Source organism: Leucopleurus acutus (assembly GCF_964270905.1).
Source record: "Leucopleurus acutus genome assembly, chromosome: 9".
Taxonomy (NCBI): domain Eukaryota; kingdom Metazoa; phylum Chordata; class Mammalia; order Artiodactyla; family Delphinidae; genus Leucopleurus; species Leucopleurus acutus.
In genome coordinates, this window is record NC_139144.1 from 33,913,179 (window position 1) to 33,931,846 (window position 18,668).

General features: G+C 41.4%; 1 protein-coding gene across 2 annotated transcripts in view; it reads right to left on the minus strand.

Moving 5' to 3' along the window:
* The window catches only part of KLHL7 (kelch like family member 7), a 63,836-nt gene extending 45,432 nt beyond the window's left edge, over nucleotides 1–18,404 (minus strand). The window contains exon 1 of one of the 2 annotated variants that reach the window (XM_082846365.1): nucleotides 18,080–18,404. In XM_082846365.1, coding sequence (XP_082702491.1) covers nucleotides 18,080–18,199 — 120 coding nt within the window. In that variant the 5' untranslated portion in view covers nucleotides 18,200–18,404. Of the gene's footprint in view, nucleotides 1–3,480; nucleotides 3,609–18,079 lie in introns of those variants that run through there. The other variant, XM_082846366.1, reaches the window with a different exon arrangement.
* Nucleotides 18,405–18,668: the final 264 nt, after the last annotated feature.

Sequence of the window (18,668 nt, forward strand, 5' to 3'; positions counted from 1 at the left end):
AATAATGGCTCAAGAGCTCAGAGGATATGGCATTTTCCAAATTTTAAATATTTTACTGAAACTACTGATATAGTTTCTGATAGATAAATCACTGCTATTTCCTACTTTATTACTTCATGAATAAAAAACCCAAATAAGACGGTAATGCTTAGAATGAGAAAAGAAATGGGTCCCAATTAATGGGCTAAGGGATGAACATTTCACTCTTACAGCTTACTTAAATATTTTTTATAAGGCCTATAGACTATTGCTTAGAAATTATATGCAGATTATAGTTAAAGCTACTGTTACTCCAACAGTGTCTTAAATTTTTATTTCCTTTTATTTGGGGAGGGGGTACAGAACAGGCATAGCTCTCAGGTGATTTTGCTGCACCCAAAAATACCAGGTAGCAAAACCAAGCCACCTATTTGGTTACTATCAAAACAAGCTGATCAAGTTGCTGAAGATAAAGAAAGAGAAAGGGAGGAGGGAGGGAAGGAAGGAAAAAAGGAGGGAGAGGAAGAAAGAATACTGACAGAATAGCAAGCAAATTAGATAGGTGAGGGACCTATGGCTGCTGGTGGGAAGTTCCAAAAAATGTAAAGCTAAACTGAAATGTAGCAAAAAACCTTTCCAAGGCATACTCAGGAATGGGGAATGTTAGTGTAGTGAATTTACAGGCACTGAAGGAAGTTAGAGAAATCAGAGGGATCTTTGTACAATTTAGTCTTAGTCTAAGATTAATCTCTAGCCAGATAGTAACGTTGTGTGTGGCGAGTAGGAGGAGGTGAAATGGGAGCAATCTTTTATATCCAAATGGTGCATTTATTTGACTGGACTACAATAGATTAATAGGTCCTATTCAACAAGAAATGAGACCGACCGAAAGGCAGAGGTCCCTCCTGCTATCAGTCCTCTGGGGAAGAGGTGTATGCAAAGACAGGAAATGGGAAGAGACAGAGATTCAGGTGATCTGGAGAATGAGAGGTAACAAGTCCTAGGTGAATGGAAGAGAAACAAAACAAACAAAACTACCTTTTGAACAATACATCTTCACTGGATTAAACAAACCAAAAAACCTTGCAATTTCTCTGTTTATGTCCTCCCAAAATTATATCTTTGTATTTATTATTTTCAGCTTCTGAATCTTTAGCCTCTTACAAACAGCATAGATTTTTGTGTAACTTAGTCTGAAGTTCTCACCATCTAATAATTATTTTTAGTAGGGTTTAGTTGAATCCCTCCTATTTATTACTGATAACTTATGTTTCATCTTACATATGCCATCTTTTTAAATACTATTTATTATGTTTCCTTGCTGTCTCCATTTTTTTTTTTTTTTTTTTAAACTGTCGGTTTCTATTTTGGTCACATTTTCTTTGGACTTTTTCCTCCTTTAGGTGTCTCATTTACAGATCTGTCAAGTATTTGCAAACTGAATCCAGCAGGGTATTGTTCTAGGAATGCAAGAAGGTTTCAAGAATGATAATTTTATAAATGTAATTCATCATACTGACAGGTTAAAAGAGAAAATTTTCATGTAGTAGAAGGACTTCAGGGAATTCCCTGGTGGTCCAGTGGTTAGGACTCCCGTGCTTCCATTGCAGGGGGCACGGGTTCAATCCCTGGTCAGGGAACTAAGATCCTGCATGCCGTGAGGCTTGGCCAAAAAAAGAAAAACTTCAATATATGGGCAAAAGAGTGTTTGATAAAATTAAAAATTCATTTCCTGAGATTCTTTAATAAAGAAAATGATGTGTCTGTATGTTGAAGGTCATTCATCAGAATCAACAGCAAACTAGTGAAGCAGGAGAGACATTCTCATTCAAGTTTGAAATATACACACACACACCCTGTCACATTGTTCTGGAAATTTTAGCCATATCACTAAGGAAATAAAGATAAATCAATTTAACACTTGTAGAACTAATATGAAAAGTTAGTAAGGTGGCTAGACAAATAAGATAAACATGAAAAAGCAATTAGATGTGAGTAATATGCCATTAGAAAAACACACAAATGAGAGAAATAAAAATCCCAGTCATAGCAGCAACAAAATAATTAAATGTTGAGAAATAAACCTAAGAAATGTGAGGGATCCACAATAATGGGCATTTGGCATATGATAAAGATACCACTTCACATATGTGGTGAGAAGGTGGAGCACAGGTAATGTTTAAGGCAGTGAAATTATTGTGTGTGATACTCTAACAGTGGATATATGTCATTATACACCTGTCAAAACCCACAGAATGTACAACACAAAGAGTGAACCAATAATGTAACAATGGCTCATCCATTGTAACAAATGCCCCACACTTAGACAAGATGTTAATAATAGGGGAGGGCTTCCCTGGTGGCGCAGTGGTTGAGAGTCTGCCTGCCGATGCAGGGGACGCGGGTTTGTGCCCCGGTCCAGGAGGATCCCACATGCTGCGGGGCGGCTGGGCCCGTGAGCCATGGCCGCTGAGCCTGCGCGTCTGGAGCCTGTGCTCCACAACGGGAGAGGCCACAACAGTGAGAGGCCCACGTACCACAAAAAAAAAATAAAATAAAATAATAGGGGAAACTGGGGCGAGGGGGAGGGGCAAAGGGGTAAATGAAAACTGCACTTTCTGCTCAATTTTTCTGTTAAACCTAAAACTGCTCTAAAAAAAAAGTTTAATTTAAAAAATGTGGTGAGAGATTTGATAATTGAAAAAATGGGATAACATATCAATTTGAGAAACAACAGATTTCTCTGTCATGAAGTAGTCTCTCTTCCTCTGGGGAAGGTAAGTACTGGGAAGGAAGTTTCAGTCCTTTCCTCCAACTGTCACTTGTCGAAGAGTGACTACAGGATGAGCAAGAGCATGGCAGAGGTCACTGACCACACACTGCCAGGCCTCCTGGCTCACTCTTCTTCCATTAATCTGCCCCCAAAGTAGAATGTAATTCATTGGGAGGCTTGCCCCTATCTATGGCAGGAGAGGACTGTTCCCATTCCTCAGCTGCTCTGCCTCAGACTGGGTAAGTTTTTAGTTAAGGAGAAAAAGAAGAGGAAGCCCATTTTATGCTCAACTCAACGCCATGTTCACTAGTCTGTCATCACCATTAATTTATCTGTCTCCTACCTTTACTGCTCAAATATTTAGAACCAGAAGAAGAGGGCCCCTCAAATCCACATGCATAGACACTCAAACAGAGGCAAACAGAAACCTCGGTGCTACTTTAGTGTTTGCAAGTATTAGACACTTTTGAGGGAAGAGTCCTTTGGTTTGGAAAGACCTCAAAACAGGCAAGCATTTTAGGCATGCATTAGTGGAATAACCTTTTGCTCTCTGTATGTATTTGCCAGACAGGACTGCAAAGGCACTTCAGGTTCCTGAAAGCTCCACAGCATTGCATGAGGTTCTAGCTTTTAACAATATGTGCTGGCGTTAATAGGAGGCATGCAAGCAGCTGTCCCAAATTCTATTCTTTATTGTATCCCAAGGAGAGGACTGAGGAATGACTAACCTTTGGATTTATGTAGCTTGTCAACAAGGTTCTGCAATCAGTCCCTCCCAGCGTGATTTCAAGTTGACCCTGGGTACAAATCCCTGGGTAGACTGTAGATTCAACTATAGTTGGGTGGTGGATTTAAATCACTGAAAGGATAAACGAAAATGGAACCCTTATTATATAGGGTAAATCATCATGTTGGATTGAGATACTAGAAAAGTCTCAACAAAGCCATAATAAACCCAAAGGTTAAGAGAAAAAAAATTAAAAGGCCTCTTTAGAAATCATCTTTGTTCAGAAAAGCAAGGAAAACAGCACTGGGCTTAAACACATGTATAATCACAATCAGGCAAGTGGGAAAGTTAAAGAAAAACAAAGGAACACACCTAGATTAATAAAGGAAAAGGGGATTTCCTTCCTTAAGGGGAACATATGTATGACAAGCTAGGCCAAACAGCTTTGAAAGGGAAAGGAGATAAACTTTGGTATAACTGTTCTTTAAAAGACGAAATTAGGAAACAAAAAAAAGTTATTTTTATTGTTATTTACACAAAAGCAATATGGACCAAAGAGATATAATGAAGGAAGAAAGAATTCAGGAGCAGACTAAATCGTTTCTCTCAGAAAGAAGCTTGGTCCTGGAATTTTTTTATAAGATTTCTTTTAAAGCTAAAGGTAAGAAATCAAACACATAATTAAAGGACTGACCTCAAAAGCCTGGGACAATTATAGTAGGTGATTACAGTAAGTTCAGATTGATTTGAAAAGGGAAAAGAAGAGCAGCAATAGAGTATTTCATGCATTGTTAAATAATCTGGAAGGTGATCTGGTGGGAAGACAGGCAAGGTATATGCTCTAGTGCAACGTATATGGGAAGTTTGTGGAGATAAGACTAAGGGACAGTAGTAGGACACCTTAAGGGAAGCCAAATAATTCAGACATAGTCCAGACCTAAGTTAGATGCTGGGCTTCCCCATAATTAAAATTACCTTACTGAGGGTGGTAAGGGTTGGCAGTAATCCTGAACACAGAGACCTCTTATTTTCCACCATGGCAAAATCTATAGACTTTGAAAGGCACTAGTAGAAGTAGGTTAGCAAAACATCTGGGCCCAAAAGGAAAAGAGGCATTTGATCTAAACAATGTTAGCTCTACAGGATAGGAAAGTATTCAATTTAAAAACAGGTTAATAACTCAGCTGGGGCTATCTGGAAGGAAGAGACACAAAGACACAGCCCATTTTGACACAAATAGGTAACAGAAAGGAATGTGTCCGCTACCACCAAGTTTCCAAAGCCTAGAAAACAAAAAATGAAGAAAGGCAAGGTTTTGAGGAGCGCACTGTAAAGGGCCACAGGCCTTAGAGGAATCTGTTAAAGGTCACACTCCAGCTGAGACAAATGGACGGGAATAGAGAAAAGGCTCTTCCAAGAGATAGGACTAATGTATATAAAGAAACTGAATCACTTTGCTGTACACTTGAAACTAACACAACATTGTAAATTAACTATACTTCAATATATTTTAAATATATACATATATATATATATATATATATATATATATATATATATATATATATATATATATAAGGAATTTCACAGGAGGTGAGGCTTCTAATGAGGACACAAAGGTGCAGAACAACCAGGAGGATTAGAACTGTAGAGAATTCAAGGCCACAAACTGTGCTCTGCACAACTGCCTGTTACAAATGTGGATCACTCTCCTCCCAAAAGGGAGGGAAGAGTTTGTCACTAGACAAAACTCAATCATTTCTGCCAGGACCACAGGGTTCAAAAAAGAAAGGAAAATTAATCTTTAAACATGCAGGATGGACAACAAGGGGAAAAAAGAAACTCTAAGAGACTGAGCAGCTGAGAAATCCCCCTGGCAAATACCTAACACTTTGCCCATGAGAAACAATGTATCATACGCCAATGAAACATTAGTGTGCATATGTGAAATTCCTTCCCTATCCAGTAAACATAGTGTCCCTATTGGCCTCTTGATAAGTGATTCCTCCCAGCTGAGTTTAGTCTTACTTAGGGTCTATCAATTACAGAGAGCTGACACAGACTGGCAAGCTGTCAAAAACAAAAGCCAAGATTTTCTTACTTTGAGGACCCTGTTCCTCCAGAAACAAAGTTTCTATCTATTTTTGGCTGGGAACAATAAGGTGGGTTAGGACTGTATAATAATGTGTCAACATATGCGCTATTTATTGTAGAGAGAGTAGATGTGCTTGTATCTTTTCAGGTTTGTAGGGGTGGGGGTGACACCATGCTAATCTTAAAAGTCTCAGAGACCCTTTGACATACTGAAAACATGTGACGCAAACTACCTTGAAATTGGAGACGTTCAGCTTTGGAGGTGCTAAACTAACTTAATCTATTCCAATGGAAGACAGCCTACGCTGAAGCTGCTGAAGAAGTCACCCTGACTCGACCCAAACACTTAAGTGAATGCCTTCTGGCTGAGACTGAGGAGTTTAAGAAACCAGGGCGAGCAGACTTTTGCCTTTCAATTGCTTTAATTTTAATTTACAGGGAGATGACAGATGTGGGAATTTAATAATGAGGGTTCATAACAGACAAATTTGGGGGATTTTCTGTTGCTAGTATGGAATTAGATGGAGTGCTGTCATTTGGTTCACTGCAGACAATCCGGAGAGCTATGAATGACATCTTGGCTGAGAAAAATTTAAGATGAGAAATGGAAATGACCTTCCAGTCTAGAGTTAACTTAAGAGGTATCAACCCATTCCAGAGCTTTCTGGAGTAAAAATTTAAATGACCTCTTCAACTGTTCTTCAGAGGCGACAAAAAGGAACAGTCATTGATAGAGGCTGCCTTGTCAGCCTTTAAGATAGAACAAAGCACTCCCTGTGCCAGTAAGAAAACAGAACAACTAAAAGACAAAGCAAACCTGGGAATTCGAACTCACAGTACTTTGTCCAGCCAACTTTTGTGAGGGGATCTGGTGCCGGAATTCTACCATTCAGCTCTTGAGAGTCTCAACTCAGGGAGTTTATGTGAAGATCAATAGCCAACTGAGACATAACAGAACACCCTATTGACAGATGGGCAACTACCTGGCAATCCCCTATATGCAGTGCTTTTCTAGTAAATTAAGTTGGAAGATGAGGCTTTGCTTAAGACCACCCCTGCAAATCCTCTGTTCTCAACACCGCTTAGACACAGAAAGACACACACCGTTTATTCTCTTTTCAGGGAAAAGCCTCAGATCAGTGGTTTTCAAACCGTTTTCTTTAAGCAGCTGAATCCATTTTCAATCCATTTTCATTCTATCTATACAAATTAAGTGGTTTCACTTAATTTGTATAGATAGAATGGGTTCTAGCCAGAACTAGCCTGGCAACCAAGGCATGGAAGAGGCTCCCCTCACTAATATGCTTAAGGATTCATTTACAAAAATTTTGTTTCTTATCTCAGCAATTAGTCTTTCTGGAGGTGGGTTCTGCTAGCAGTTTAGAGATTTGGGAACCCAAAAGAAGAATCATTTAATCAAGAGGTATAACAACATTTCCACAGAATTGACAGTTAAGACTGTGACCTGGCCATTTTGGCCTTCTCATGCCACTGGGTAAAAAGTTATTACATTTGGGGAGGCGCCTGATCCTGGCCACCAAGAAAAAAGTTGTTGCTCTTCCTCCATGGGACAGAAGATGACTGGAACTCGGGGACCCCCCTGGATACCTCCTGGTGGTTGGGAGAGACAGTTATCTATGGGTCTCGAGTTCCTGCATATCTTCCTGGACATGCCAAGAATGCAAGGCTCTACCACTTTTTACCCAGGCCATCATTTCTCAGGGTTTTGTTGGCAGAAAGCGACCATAGGGTGAGATAATGTCTCCCCTCCAGGATAAACAGCAAGCCTGCCTATCATTTGCTATAAAAGTGGCAGATTCCTTACTGTTTATTCCTTAGCTGCAACGCAAACCCTAACATCCATCTGGGTCCCACCATGTCACCCTCATAGTACTTGTGGGGCAAGGGGAACTGATGCATACATGCTGATGCTGGTGATGCTGTGAACAATCAAGTCTGTTCTCTCTGACCTAGGAGTCTCATGTCTTCTGCCAGCATCCATTAAACAGCAACAGGCTAACTAATCAGCTTTTAAGCAGCATAAAATCAAATCCCAGACCCAACACTAGTGCTGCCAACTGCAGTGGTAAATGTTAATGTAAGACTAAAGTAACCCTATACAGGCAAGACCAAAGGTTCAAGATACCTAGGAATAAAAGACCCGGTCACCCCATCAGATAAAGAACCTTAAGGGGTTGGCTAAAGACAAAGAATAGGAATAGCCAGTGAAGGAAGAAGTCACAAACACAACAATGAACAAATAATAAACAATGAATGTGGCTTCTACTTTTATTTTCATCTTTGCTTTTATATTTACCTAAGTTTTAACTAGTTTCCTTTCCCCTCCACGATCATATAAAGAATCTATTATTACATATACCCTTAGGGTCTTAAAATGCCTATAGAAGGAATGGATATCACCAAGTGATCCTGGAGTTAGATATGGTAAGTGAAAAAATTTAATTGGTGATATATATATGTATAATTTTTTAAAAAATTATAGGACAGGGCTTCCCCGGTGGCGCAGTGGTTGAGGGTCCGCCTGCCAATGCAGGGGACGCGGGTTTGTGCCCCGGTCCGGGAGGATCCCGCGTGCCACGTAGCGGCTGGGCCCGTGAACCATGGCCGCTGAGCCTGCGCATCCAGAGCCTGTGCTCTGCAGCGGGAGAAGCCACAGCAGTGAGAGGCCCGCGTACCGCAAAAAGAAAAAGAAAAAGAAAAAAAAAATTATAGGACAGAATAAGAGCATGCATGTTTGCATTGGACAATCTAAGGTATAGGACAGAGTGGATATTTGTGGATTCTGGCAATCTAGCATCCAATTTCCCCTGCCTCCTAGAACCCCGAACTCTCATTTCTAGAGAAAATGTTCATTATGAACTATCTTGGGGAGAGGGCAATTCTCAGAGCCTGCCTCTCGTTATGGAACCAGTAAATCAGATAATTCTTCTATTCACTCCTTAGCAGAGCCCTAATCTGGCAAACAATCTAAGGCCAACCAATTAGATACCTACTTCCAGGAGTTTGAATCTTGGGTGAATGACAGAAAGATGGGGCGGTGTGTTGTGGGACGACGGGATGTCTTTATGGTGGCACCAGCAAGTCGTCAAGACTGTTCCTGCATTGTAACCTTGACTCCAGGGTTTCTGCAGCCTAGCTACCAAAGAATCCCTGGGCTTGTCTGCCAGGACTGCTCATCTTCCAGCCTATGGTGAATGGCGTAAGTTCCCGATACCCTTGCAATAAATTACTTTTACTTAAGACAGAATGGTTTCTGTTGCTGGTAACCAAGAATCCCAGCAGATTCACTGTGATAATAACAATACCAACAATATCTGTGTAACACTGAATAATTTATCAAGAGTTTTCACATTCTTTCTCTCATTAGTTCCAACATCAGTAAGGTAGGTTCAGTGTGATATTATGATCATTGTGCACATAAGAACATAAAAGGCTGAAGAATCGACCTGCTCAACGTCACACAATTAGTAAGAAGACAGAGCAGAATTCAAAACCAGAAATCTGTTTCAATCGAACGTGCATGTTATTTCCACTATAGCACACTGCTTCCTAAAGCAATGAGTGACTAAAGGCAAAATTGCTAAAAGAAGTTTTACAGAAGACACAAAACCATTTTAAAATAATTTTTCACAGTAATAGCTTAGTGTAATATTAAATTGTGATCCAATTTAATTGCAACTCAAAGAGAAGGTCTAAGGCAGAACTCATTTAATCCTGGCACACCATTTTCCAGTAAGCTAACCTGAAATAAGATGGCATATTCTTAAGAGTGTCTCTCTTAAACGTTAATCAACCACATTTTTTGACAGCTCAACAGAATGTAACTAAATTATATACTAAAAAATTTATCAGTGATTTCACTAATATGAATCTTTGCAGTAGATGCCAACTGGAGTAGCCACCTGACTTACAATTCCTCCTTCTCAGGAAACGGCCTCAATACATGGGCCTTTCAAGATCATGTTTGTGCTACATGGCCCTATTCTGCTTAGGATAATTTATTCACAGGATTAATGTTTAACCCAAACTACGTCTATCAGATCCTCTCTCTCCAAGATCTGAAATTCTGAAAGAGAAACAGACTGCAAGTAGTCAGAGCTGAGGTGCAATTAAGGCAGTGTCCTAGAAAAAGGTCAGAGGCTTTTGGGGCTACCCTGGTTCTTGCATCTCCCAAATCTTGACTGTCCCCCTTCTTCTCAGAAGGTAATTTTAATACAATCATGTCTCTCTTAAGATGTGCTTCTGTACTCATTTATTCAACACACATATGGTGTCATGATGACAGTATGCATTAGATACTATAGAGTTTAGCAGAACATTGATATCATCTGGGAAAGCTTGGGCCACAAAGGGGGCAGTTTCCCCTCCATATACTCCCCACTCTGTCCCTGCTTTGTCCTCTAAAATTTGCTTTCCCCCTCCCCCCACCATTCCATTAAAACCTTACTTGCTAAAACCACCAATTTTCAAATCCACTGGACAATCTCTTTTTTGACCTCCCTAGAGCATTGGATACTCCCGCCTGGCTCTTCTTTGTAACTTAATCTTGGTTTCAATGACATTATTCCCTGCTGTCTTTCTTCCTCCCACACCTTAATCTCCAATGCACTTTTCTGCCTATCCTTTAAAACGTTGATGCTACCCAGATCCTCTGTCCACTCATCCTGTAGGTGTTATCAACCATACATATGATATCAACTATTGTATTAACAAATATTTGAGCACCTATGTAGTAGATGTTGGCAATATAGCTGAACAAGCCAAACACAGTCCCTGCCCTCATGGAGCTTAGAGCCTAGTAGCAAAGACATGCAATAAACTAAACAGTGCTTATTGCCTTTATAGAGCTGATAAATGCATGAAAGAAAGGAATAGAGTGCTGTAAGAGCATATGTAATAGAGGGGCTTGACATAATCTAGGACATTCAGGGAAGAAGTGGTTTTTAAAGTAAGAACTGAGGGACTTCACTGGGGGTTAAGACTTTGCCTTCCAATGCAGAGGGTGCGGGTTCAATCCCTGGTTAGGGAAGCTAAGATCCCACATGCCTCGGGGCCAAAAAAACCCCATAAACATAAAACAGAAGCAGTACTGTAACAAATTCAATAAAGACTTTAAAAATGGTCCACATGAAAAAATCTTAAAAAAGAAAAAAAAGAAAGAACTGAGGCATGAGTAGGAAGGGAAGCGAGTCATAGAACCTTTATGACAGGGCTTTGAAGGCCAAGTTAAGGATAAATATTCATTATAAGTTCATGATAATTAACCTCAAAAAATACTGCTGTCAATCCCTGGTCAGGGAACTAAGATCCCACAAGCTGTGCGGTGTGGCAAAAAACAAAAAGACAACGACGACTTAGATAGTGGGAATTTGCTGGCGGTCCAGTGGTTAGGACTCCTACAGGGGGTATGGGTTTGATCCCTGGTTGGTCGGGTAACTAAGATCCCACACACCACGTGGTGCGGCCAAAACAGCAACAAAACAAAACCACACTGCCAGCCCTCATACCATTTCTATTCTTCACAAAAACAACTTTCCTCAACCTCCAGCTTCATCTTCTTCCTCCTTCATTTTAGCAATGATCTCATCTCCTACTTTTCAGAGAAAACAAAAGCCTCTAGATAGGAACTCCTTCATTCTCTTGATTCCAAACACACCCACCTATGTACCTACCACCCACCTATGTACCTACCACTCCTATGTACTCCTTCCCACTCCTATGGAAGAGGAACCATCCTCTTCCCACAGGAGATTACTCACCTTTACTTTTGGACTTCATCTCAGGAATCATCTATCAATCACCCATTCTGTTTCACATATATTAAACCTCGCCATTTCAAATGAATTCTTCCTACTAGTTTTTAAACACACATACCTCTTCCATTTAAAAAGCCTTTATTTGATTCCCTCACTCCCTTCAGGGCCAAATCTCAAATGAACTGTCTCAATTTTCTCATATCCTACTCACACTAATCTGACTTCCATCGTCTCCCCATCAAAACAACTCTCATCACAGTCAATAAGCCCCTCTTTGGTGCTACATCCTCTGAACATTTCTAGCTCTAATCTTACTCTGACTTCTCTTAGGCTTCAAAATTTGTCATCTCCCTTCTGAAACAATTTCTTCTCCGATTCTCAAAACTCTCATTTTCCTCCTACTCTTCTGGCCATTACTTTTTTGTCTTCTTTACAGGCTCATTCCCTACCCAGCCTTTATCCTAGGTTCTTAACTCTCCACAGCTTCAATCAAGTTTATCTTCTATATGCAGATACCTCAAAAATTTATACTTTTAACCCACAACTCTCCAGACCTGTCAACTCATCAGATACCTTAATGTCTCAGGGGCACTGCACACTAAACTATCTAAAACACAAACTATAATCCTTTCCTCAAAGCCTTGATCCATTTCCAGTATCTCCTCTCTCAGAGAACTGTGTCACCATCCATCTAGTTACGCATTTCAGAACCCTGGAGGTCATAAATGACATCTTGTACAGAACCCCTCAGCATCCAATCAACCACCACCATCACAACAACAGCAAAAATAGCCAACATTTATTGAGAGCTTACTCATTATCAGGTTCTGTTTTAAGTTATCTTAATTTGCTTTACTAATTTAGTCATCACAACCACATATTGTTACCATCACTAAGTCCTGTTGATCTTACCTCCTAAATCTCTTGAATATATCATCTTTTCTTTATTGATACTGCTGTTGCTGCTATCACCTTAGTCCAAAGGACCATCTCACTGCGCTACTGTAACAACTTTCTGTTTGGTCTGCCAGCATCTACTCTGAGAGCTAATTCATTCACCATAGAGCAGTCAATCATCTTTTTCAAAAGAAAAACTGATACACCTATTCCTCCTCTCATACACATATATATTTGAAAGGGTTTTAGAATAAAAGCAAAACCCCCTAACTTGACTTATGAGGCTATACACGGGCAGATCTTTAGCTACTTCTCCAATTTCATCTTGCACCATCCTCCCCTTATGTTCTGTGCTCCAGCCACACTGGCCTTTTATCAGTCTCTTGTACCTGCCATTTTATGGTAAGTAGGTCTCACACAATGGGTTCTCAACAAGTATTCATCTAAATGGATAAGTCAGAAAGCCAAACTGAAATGGGGAATAGATAAACAGTGAGCCAAGAGGCAGTGATTCTACCCACCTTTTGGTTTTAACAAGGGGGAGAGGGATATTATTTACAGGGAAATACCGAGACTAAGTGTATTGGTTTGTTTGTTGGTTTAAAAGCTAGAGAGGTTAAAACATGCCTAAATGCTGATGGCTAGAATCCAGCAGTGAAGGAGAAGTTAAAGATGCCTAACAAAGAAAGAATAACCAATGGTGTAACTTTTCTGACTACACTAGTACTGAGAAAGTCAAAGCCCAGGTGAAAGTACTGGCTTTAAATGGCTTTATCCATTGTAGCAGAATTTTTTAAAAGTGCCAAAACAGGTTTATAGATTTGGTGGTGGAAAGTTAAAAGTTAGATAGTTCCAGACTAATGACTTCTATTTATTTGTGACGTCAAAAGAGGGATGATGTACTGAAAGTGAGGATACAGAGTAAGGGCTTGGGTTAGAGGAAACCAGTAAAATAAATAGTAAGTAGAACTGCTCACCAGTAGTACTGCCAGCCCAGCTGAAGTTAGGACTCACCTGGCAGAGGACTGCCCAGTAATGGGATATTCTTCAGCTGTGCTTAGAAGCGTTGCACAAAGAAGGTAAACAGTCATCAATGCTTTTTGCCCAAAGGATGTAAAAAAAGGACTGAGGGCCAAGAAAGCTTAGGACATTGAAAAGAGAGTGAAGAGAGAGATATATCTCCTAAACTGGACAGACAGAAAGAGAAAATAGAAGAGAGTTAAGAATAGAAAGGTCTGGATAATGGGAGTTGTCAATGGGAGTTGTTACGAAAATTAAATGAGACAATCATATAAAACACTTTGGAGAATGGCTGGTACAGAATAAGTGCTCGAGAAGTGTTTCTCTTATTGAGGATTTAATGCAGAAGGTTTAGATTATCCACAAGAGACCCTAAAGATTAATGACATGTAGTAATTGACAGTCTTGGAGAGGTGAGTACACAGAAGCTGAGTCATTTTAGTTAGTAAGTGAGCCCAGGTGACTGCCCAGCATCCAATCCTCAAATCAGCTTTGTGGTTCTCTCACTTAACTCTCAATGGGGCTTTAACATAAGCTTTTAAATTCTAATTACGTTTTAATTCATTTAACCTGAGGAAACTGAACTGCAGTGGTACTCAGAAAGTTCTCAAAACATCTCTCAATTGTTAAGGGTCTTCTGGACTTCATTAACACAAAAGCAACAGCACTGGGTACCTGCAAGAGTGACTGTGACCCTGCCCTGCTTTTTAAAGCCCCTTTTTAGTGTAACAGATAATAACATTAATCTAAAAAAAAGTTGGAAAAATGAATGAAAAGGTGCTAAACCAAATTAAATAAGATGCCACTATACGTCCACTAGAATGGCTGTTATAAAGACTGACAATACCAAGTGTTAGCAAAGATGCAAAAGCAAAAGCCAAAGTATGAACCGGCACAACTTTGGAAACTGTACCACAGGATCTATTAAAGCTGAATGTAGCCTAACCTATGACTCAACAGCTCCACGCTTGGGTATTTCCCAACAAAAATGCAGAAATGCATACATGTACACATCAAAAGTCATGTACAAAATGTACAAAAATATTCAAAGTAGTACTACTTTTAATAGTACATGATAGAATGGATAAATTGTGGTGTATTCATACAATGGGATATTACATACAATGAAGATGGACTAGAACAACACACAACAATATAGATAAATCTCACAAACAAAATGCTAGCTTTAGTGTCCATAAGTTTGTTCTCTACATCTGTGTCTCTATTTCTGCCCTGCAAACCGGTTCATCTGTGCCATTTTTCTAGGTTCCACATATATGCGTTAATATACGATATTTGTTTTTCTCTTTCTGATTTACTTCACTCTATGACAGTTTCTAGACTTGGACATCAAGGCGGGAAAGTGGCAGGGGGGTGGTGGTGGTGGTGTTGGGATGAATTGGGAGATTGGGATTGACATCTATACAGTCATATGTATAAAATGGATGACTAATAAGAACCTGCTGTATAAAAAAATAAATAAAATTCAAAAATTCAAAAATAAATGCTAGTTTTAAGAAAGCAAGACACGCAAGTATATACTGTATGATTCCATGTATACAAGTTCAAAAACAGGACAAAAAAATCTATGGTAGTAGAAATTAGAATAGTGGTTACCTTTGAGGGGGTAGCAATTGGGAAGGGCATTAGGTGGAGACTTTCTGGTGTACTAGCCAAGTTCTTTTACTTGGAGGGGGTGCGTTCGTTTTGCAATAATTCTTTGAGCTGCACATTTATGATTTGGATCCTTTTCGTGAATCCTATACTTCATTGTAAAGTTTACTTAAAAACAAAAGGCTGGAAATGACTGAAAAGATAATGGAGGAAAAGGCTCCACGGGAAGCTGAGGCTGCGGGCTCAGCAGAGTCCCCTTTCACCACTACGTACAGACTGGCTGCAATGCTACAGAGACATGAAATGACCTATATCTTTTTCTAATATCACAAAACTAATTAATGATAGAGCAGGAATTGGGATTCAGAAATTCTAATTTCACAGTGTTCTTAAATTTGTATAGGGATGTTTCTGGGGGCCCTTGTCATCCAGGCACTCATTATCTTGGTCCCCAAAGTAATGAGATCATAAGGGAAAGCAAAAATAGTAATAACACAAAAGTATTCACCATAGAAGAACACTTTTAAAACTGGTCCTCACTCAAACATTCCTCCTCTGGCTCAGAGTAGCTTCTATTTCTGCCACTTCCCATCAACTGCCCTTGTCAGTCATTCCTGGTGAGCCTCTTCTGTGTTATGTTAAACAGAACAATACGTGTATAATGTAAATCAACTGCAAAGTGAAGCTGCCCATCTTACAAAAGATGCAGGATTCCAAGAAGTTGGTAAAAGTGTTACTGGAGAACGGTCTGAATAACAAGCAAAGCCAATGACAAAAGGAGAAACTGGCAGATTAAGGCCAGTTAACCACTGTCGAAGAAATTCCTGATGTCTCACCCAGCATCCATTTTCCCCTTCCTACTCAGTAACAGAAACCTGGTATTTCAGTAACTTTATTTCTGTTTTAACAGTAAATAAGTAGATGCTAATATTGTTTAAAGCTAAGTCTAAGAAATGGATATGAATCAATTTTTAAACCCCAAAAGCTAAACATACAGTCTCAGACAATCCCCTCCTCCTCAACATCTGATGCTGCAACCCAGTTGCACCCCATCTACGCAGGAAATGAGGCAATGCTTTACAATGCTATAGTCTGTGTATGAAAACACATATTTGGGGGAGTGGGAGGGTTGTTGGAAACAAATGTGGGCACTGGTGAACTGCGGTGCAATTACCTTTCAGAGGCAGGCACTAGTTAAATGCACCAGCAATGCAAAGTCAGTGGTGTCCTAAATGTAAGAAAGGTTCACAGAAAAGGAACATGAAGGTATACATGGAAATAGATACATGAAAGTTACGTAAAATATTGAATTCAGGCATTCACAGCTACTTCAACCCAAAGACCAGGCAAGATATAAAGGCACTCCCACAAATATCTACTGCATTCATGCACAATGTCAGGAGCTGATGAACAAAGACAAGACCCCAGCAGAGTTTGCTTAAAGAAACCAAAGTTAATATCTTCATAAAACACTTAAATTCCTCTACTGTTGTCCATAGACCCATCAGAACTGAAACAGGAGGAAAGGGGGCAGGGCACAACCTTTAAAAGAATGACACAGCCATAGAACATGACAAAAACTGGTTAGAACCAACTAGGTCCAAAATGGTGGAAAGATCTGACTTCCAGTGCACCTTCTTCCTCATTACACGCTCACTGCAATGTATTAGCATATGCTGAATGACACACCCACCAGTGCCCTGACTGCTCTGAGGTTAACCATAAAAGGCCAAAAAATGGGTGGTGGCCCAGTTCCTGTAAATCTCCGCCTCTTCCCCTCGAAATAGTTGGAATAATCCTCCCACTCATTAGTCTATGAAATTACGCAGCCCATAAAAACGAACCACCCCACATCTCGGGGCCTCTTGCCTTCTGAGATGGCCCGCACCCGTCTGTGGAGTGTGTTTCTCCCAAGGCCGTTCTCGCCTTTTGAGACAGACTGCATTCTGTCTATGGAATGTGTATCTCTATAAATAAATCCACTTCTTACCTATCACCTTGTTTTTCACTGAATTTCTTCTGCCATGAGACATAAACTACCTGAGCTTTGGGAACTCCCTGGCGGCCCAGCGGTTAGGACTCTGCACTTTCACTGCCGAGGGCGCAGGTTCAATCCCTGGTCGGGGAACTAAGATCCCACAAGCCACACTGCGCAGCCAAAAAAAAAACCCCCAAACAAAAAAAGCACCTGAGCTTCATTAAAGTCCTGAGACCAGGTGTGTGATCTCAATTAAAAGACGGTGGGTTCGAGTCCCTGCCTGTAGGTTCCAGTCCCAATCTGGGTTGTGTGGTTTCAGCACCACCCGATGAGCAAACTAGGTTTTGCAGTTACTTATACTCATGTCCTGCTTTTGTCATGAAAAACACGGTCACAAAACAAACATTCCCACAAATCTTCCTGGATGCATATTTCTAGAAATAAAGCTTCCAGGACGAGAAAATAACCAAGTGACTTTTCTACACCTACTGGTATAAGATGCTATGGAATTTAAAAACAAATAGATTCTCTAGTCTACATACTCTTGCCGTTAAAACCCATTCTTTTCATAACCCACCTTTCGCCGACGTGCTGAAGACTTTCACTAATACGCCACACATCAAAGAACAAAGAACTCTTAACAGAGGCGCACGGTGCCCTTAAAAGGCGGCACGGTATTTATCCACGACTGTTTCTGCTCTAAATTAACACGTACAGGAGGATTTGTCTTCTACTAGCTCCACCCTGGTAACACAGAAGGGGGGCGGGGATCCTTATTTTAGAGGAGCTGATGTCAGGCCAGCAATGCTTCTCCCTTCCTTGGGGGGCTTCGGTTTGGGCTGTGCCAGTGGGGTTCTTCGCCCGACATCTCACGACACCTTAAAACGGCTGGCCAATGGAGGGCTCCTCGCCTCACAAAGAGATAACTAGGGCACAGCTGTTATACAACCGATACCCGACGCCGAATGCCGGCCCACGGGGCCCCATAGGAGTCAGGAGCCACAGCATCGGCGGACGACGAGGCACTTTTGCTCGAGAACAGTTTAACGCGACCCTCCACCGACAGCGGCTTCGCTGGCGTGCGAAAATGCAAGGAAGGGAGAGGACAGAGGAAGAAGAGGGTCGCGATCCCCAGGGCGCGGGTTTCAGCCGCGGCTGACAGGGGCCCGAGTCCCGGACCACCTCCCCGACGCCGTCGGTCACTCCCACAGAGGCGGTACCTGTTTCCGCATGTTATTCATGACGCCCATGAAGCCCGCCAACAGTTTAGCTTCCTCTCGAGCAGCAAGTTTCTTCTCGGTCTTCTTCTTGCTGCTCTTCTCCACCCCGGAGGCTGCCATCCTCCGTCAACGCGGTTCACGGCCGGGGCTCGCCGGGCCGGGCGAGGGGTTGCACGCTCCCGGCACGCTGGGGCTTCTGTTTACCAAACACCGAGGCCGGGACCGCGACTGCAGCGCCCTGCTCCCGAACAGCGCGGCGCGGCCACTGCGGTAGGACAAGGCCCGGCAGCCACCCGCAGAAGCACGCGGGGAGGCGATGCCTTCAACTCGGCTGCTTCTCCTGCCGAAGCAGAGCCCGGAGGAGGAGTCTGCGCACTTCGCTCAAGGGGGCGGGGGCGCTATGAAGGCAGCAGGGGGCGAAGCCTACGCGTCACAGCGGCGCGCCGTTCAGAGCGGCGCTAGGCGACGGCGCCCTGTTGCGCTGGGCGACCTGCGTCCTTCCCGCACAGGCTGAGTTTTCATTTCAAGGTGGTTCGAGGATGCACGTGCCGTTCCCTTTGCCCAAGACAGATTTTACACAATTGGATTA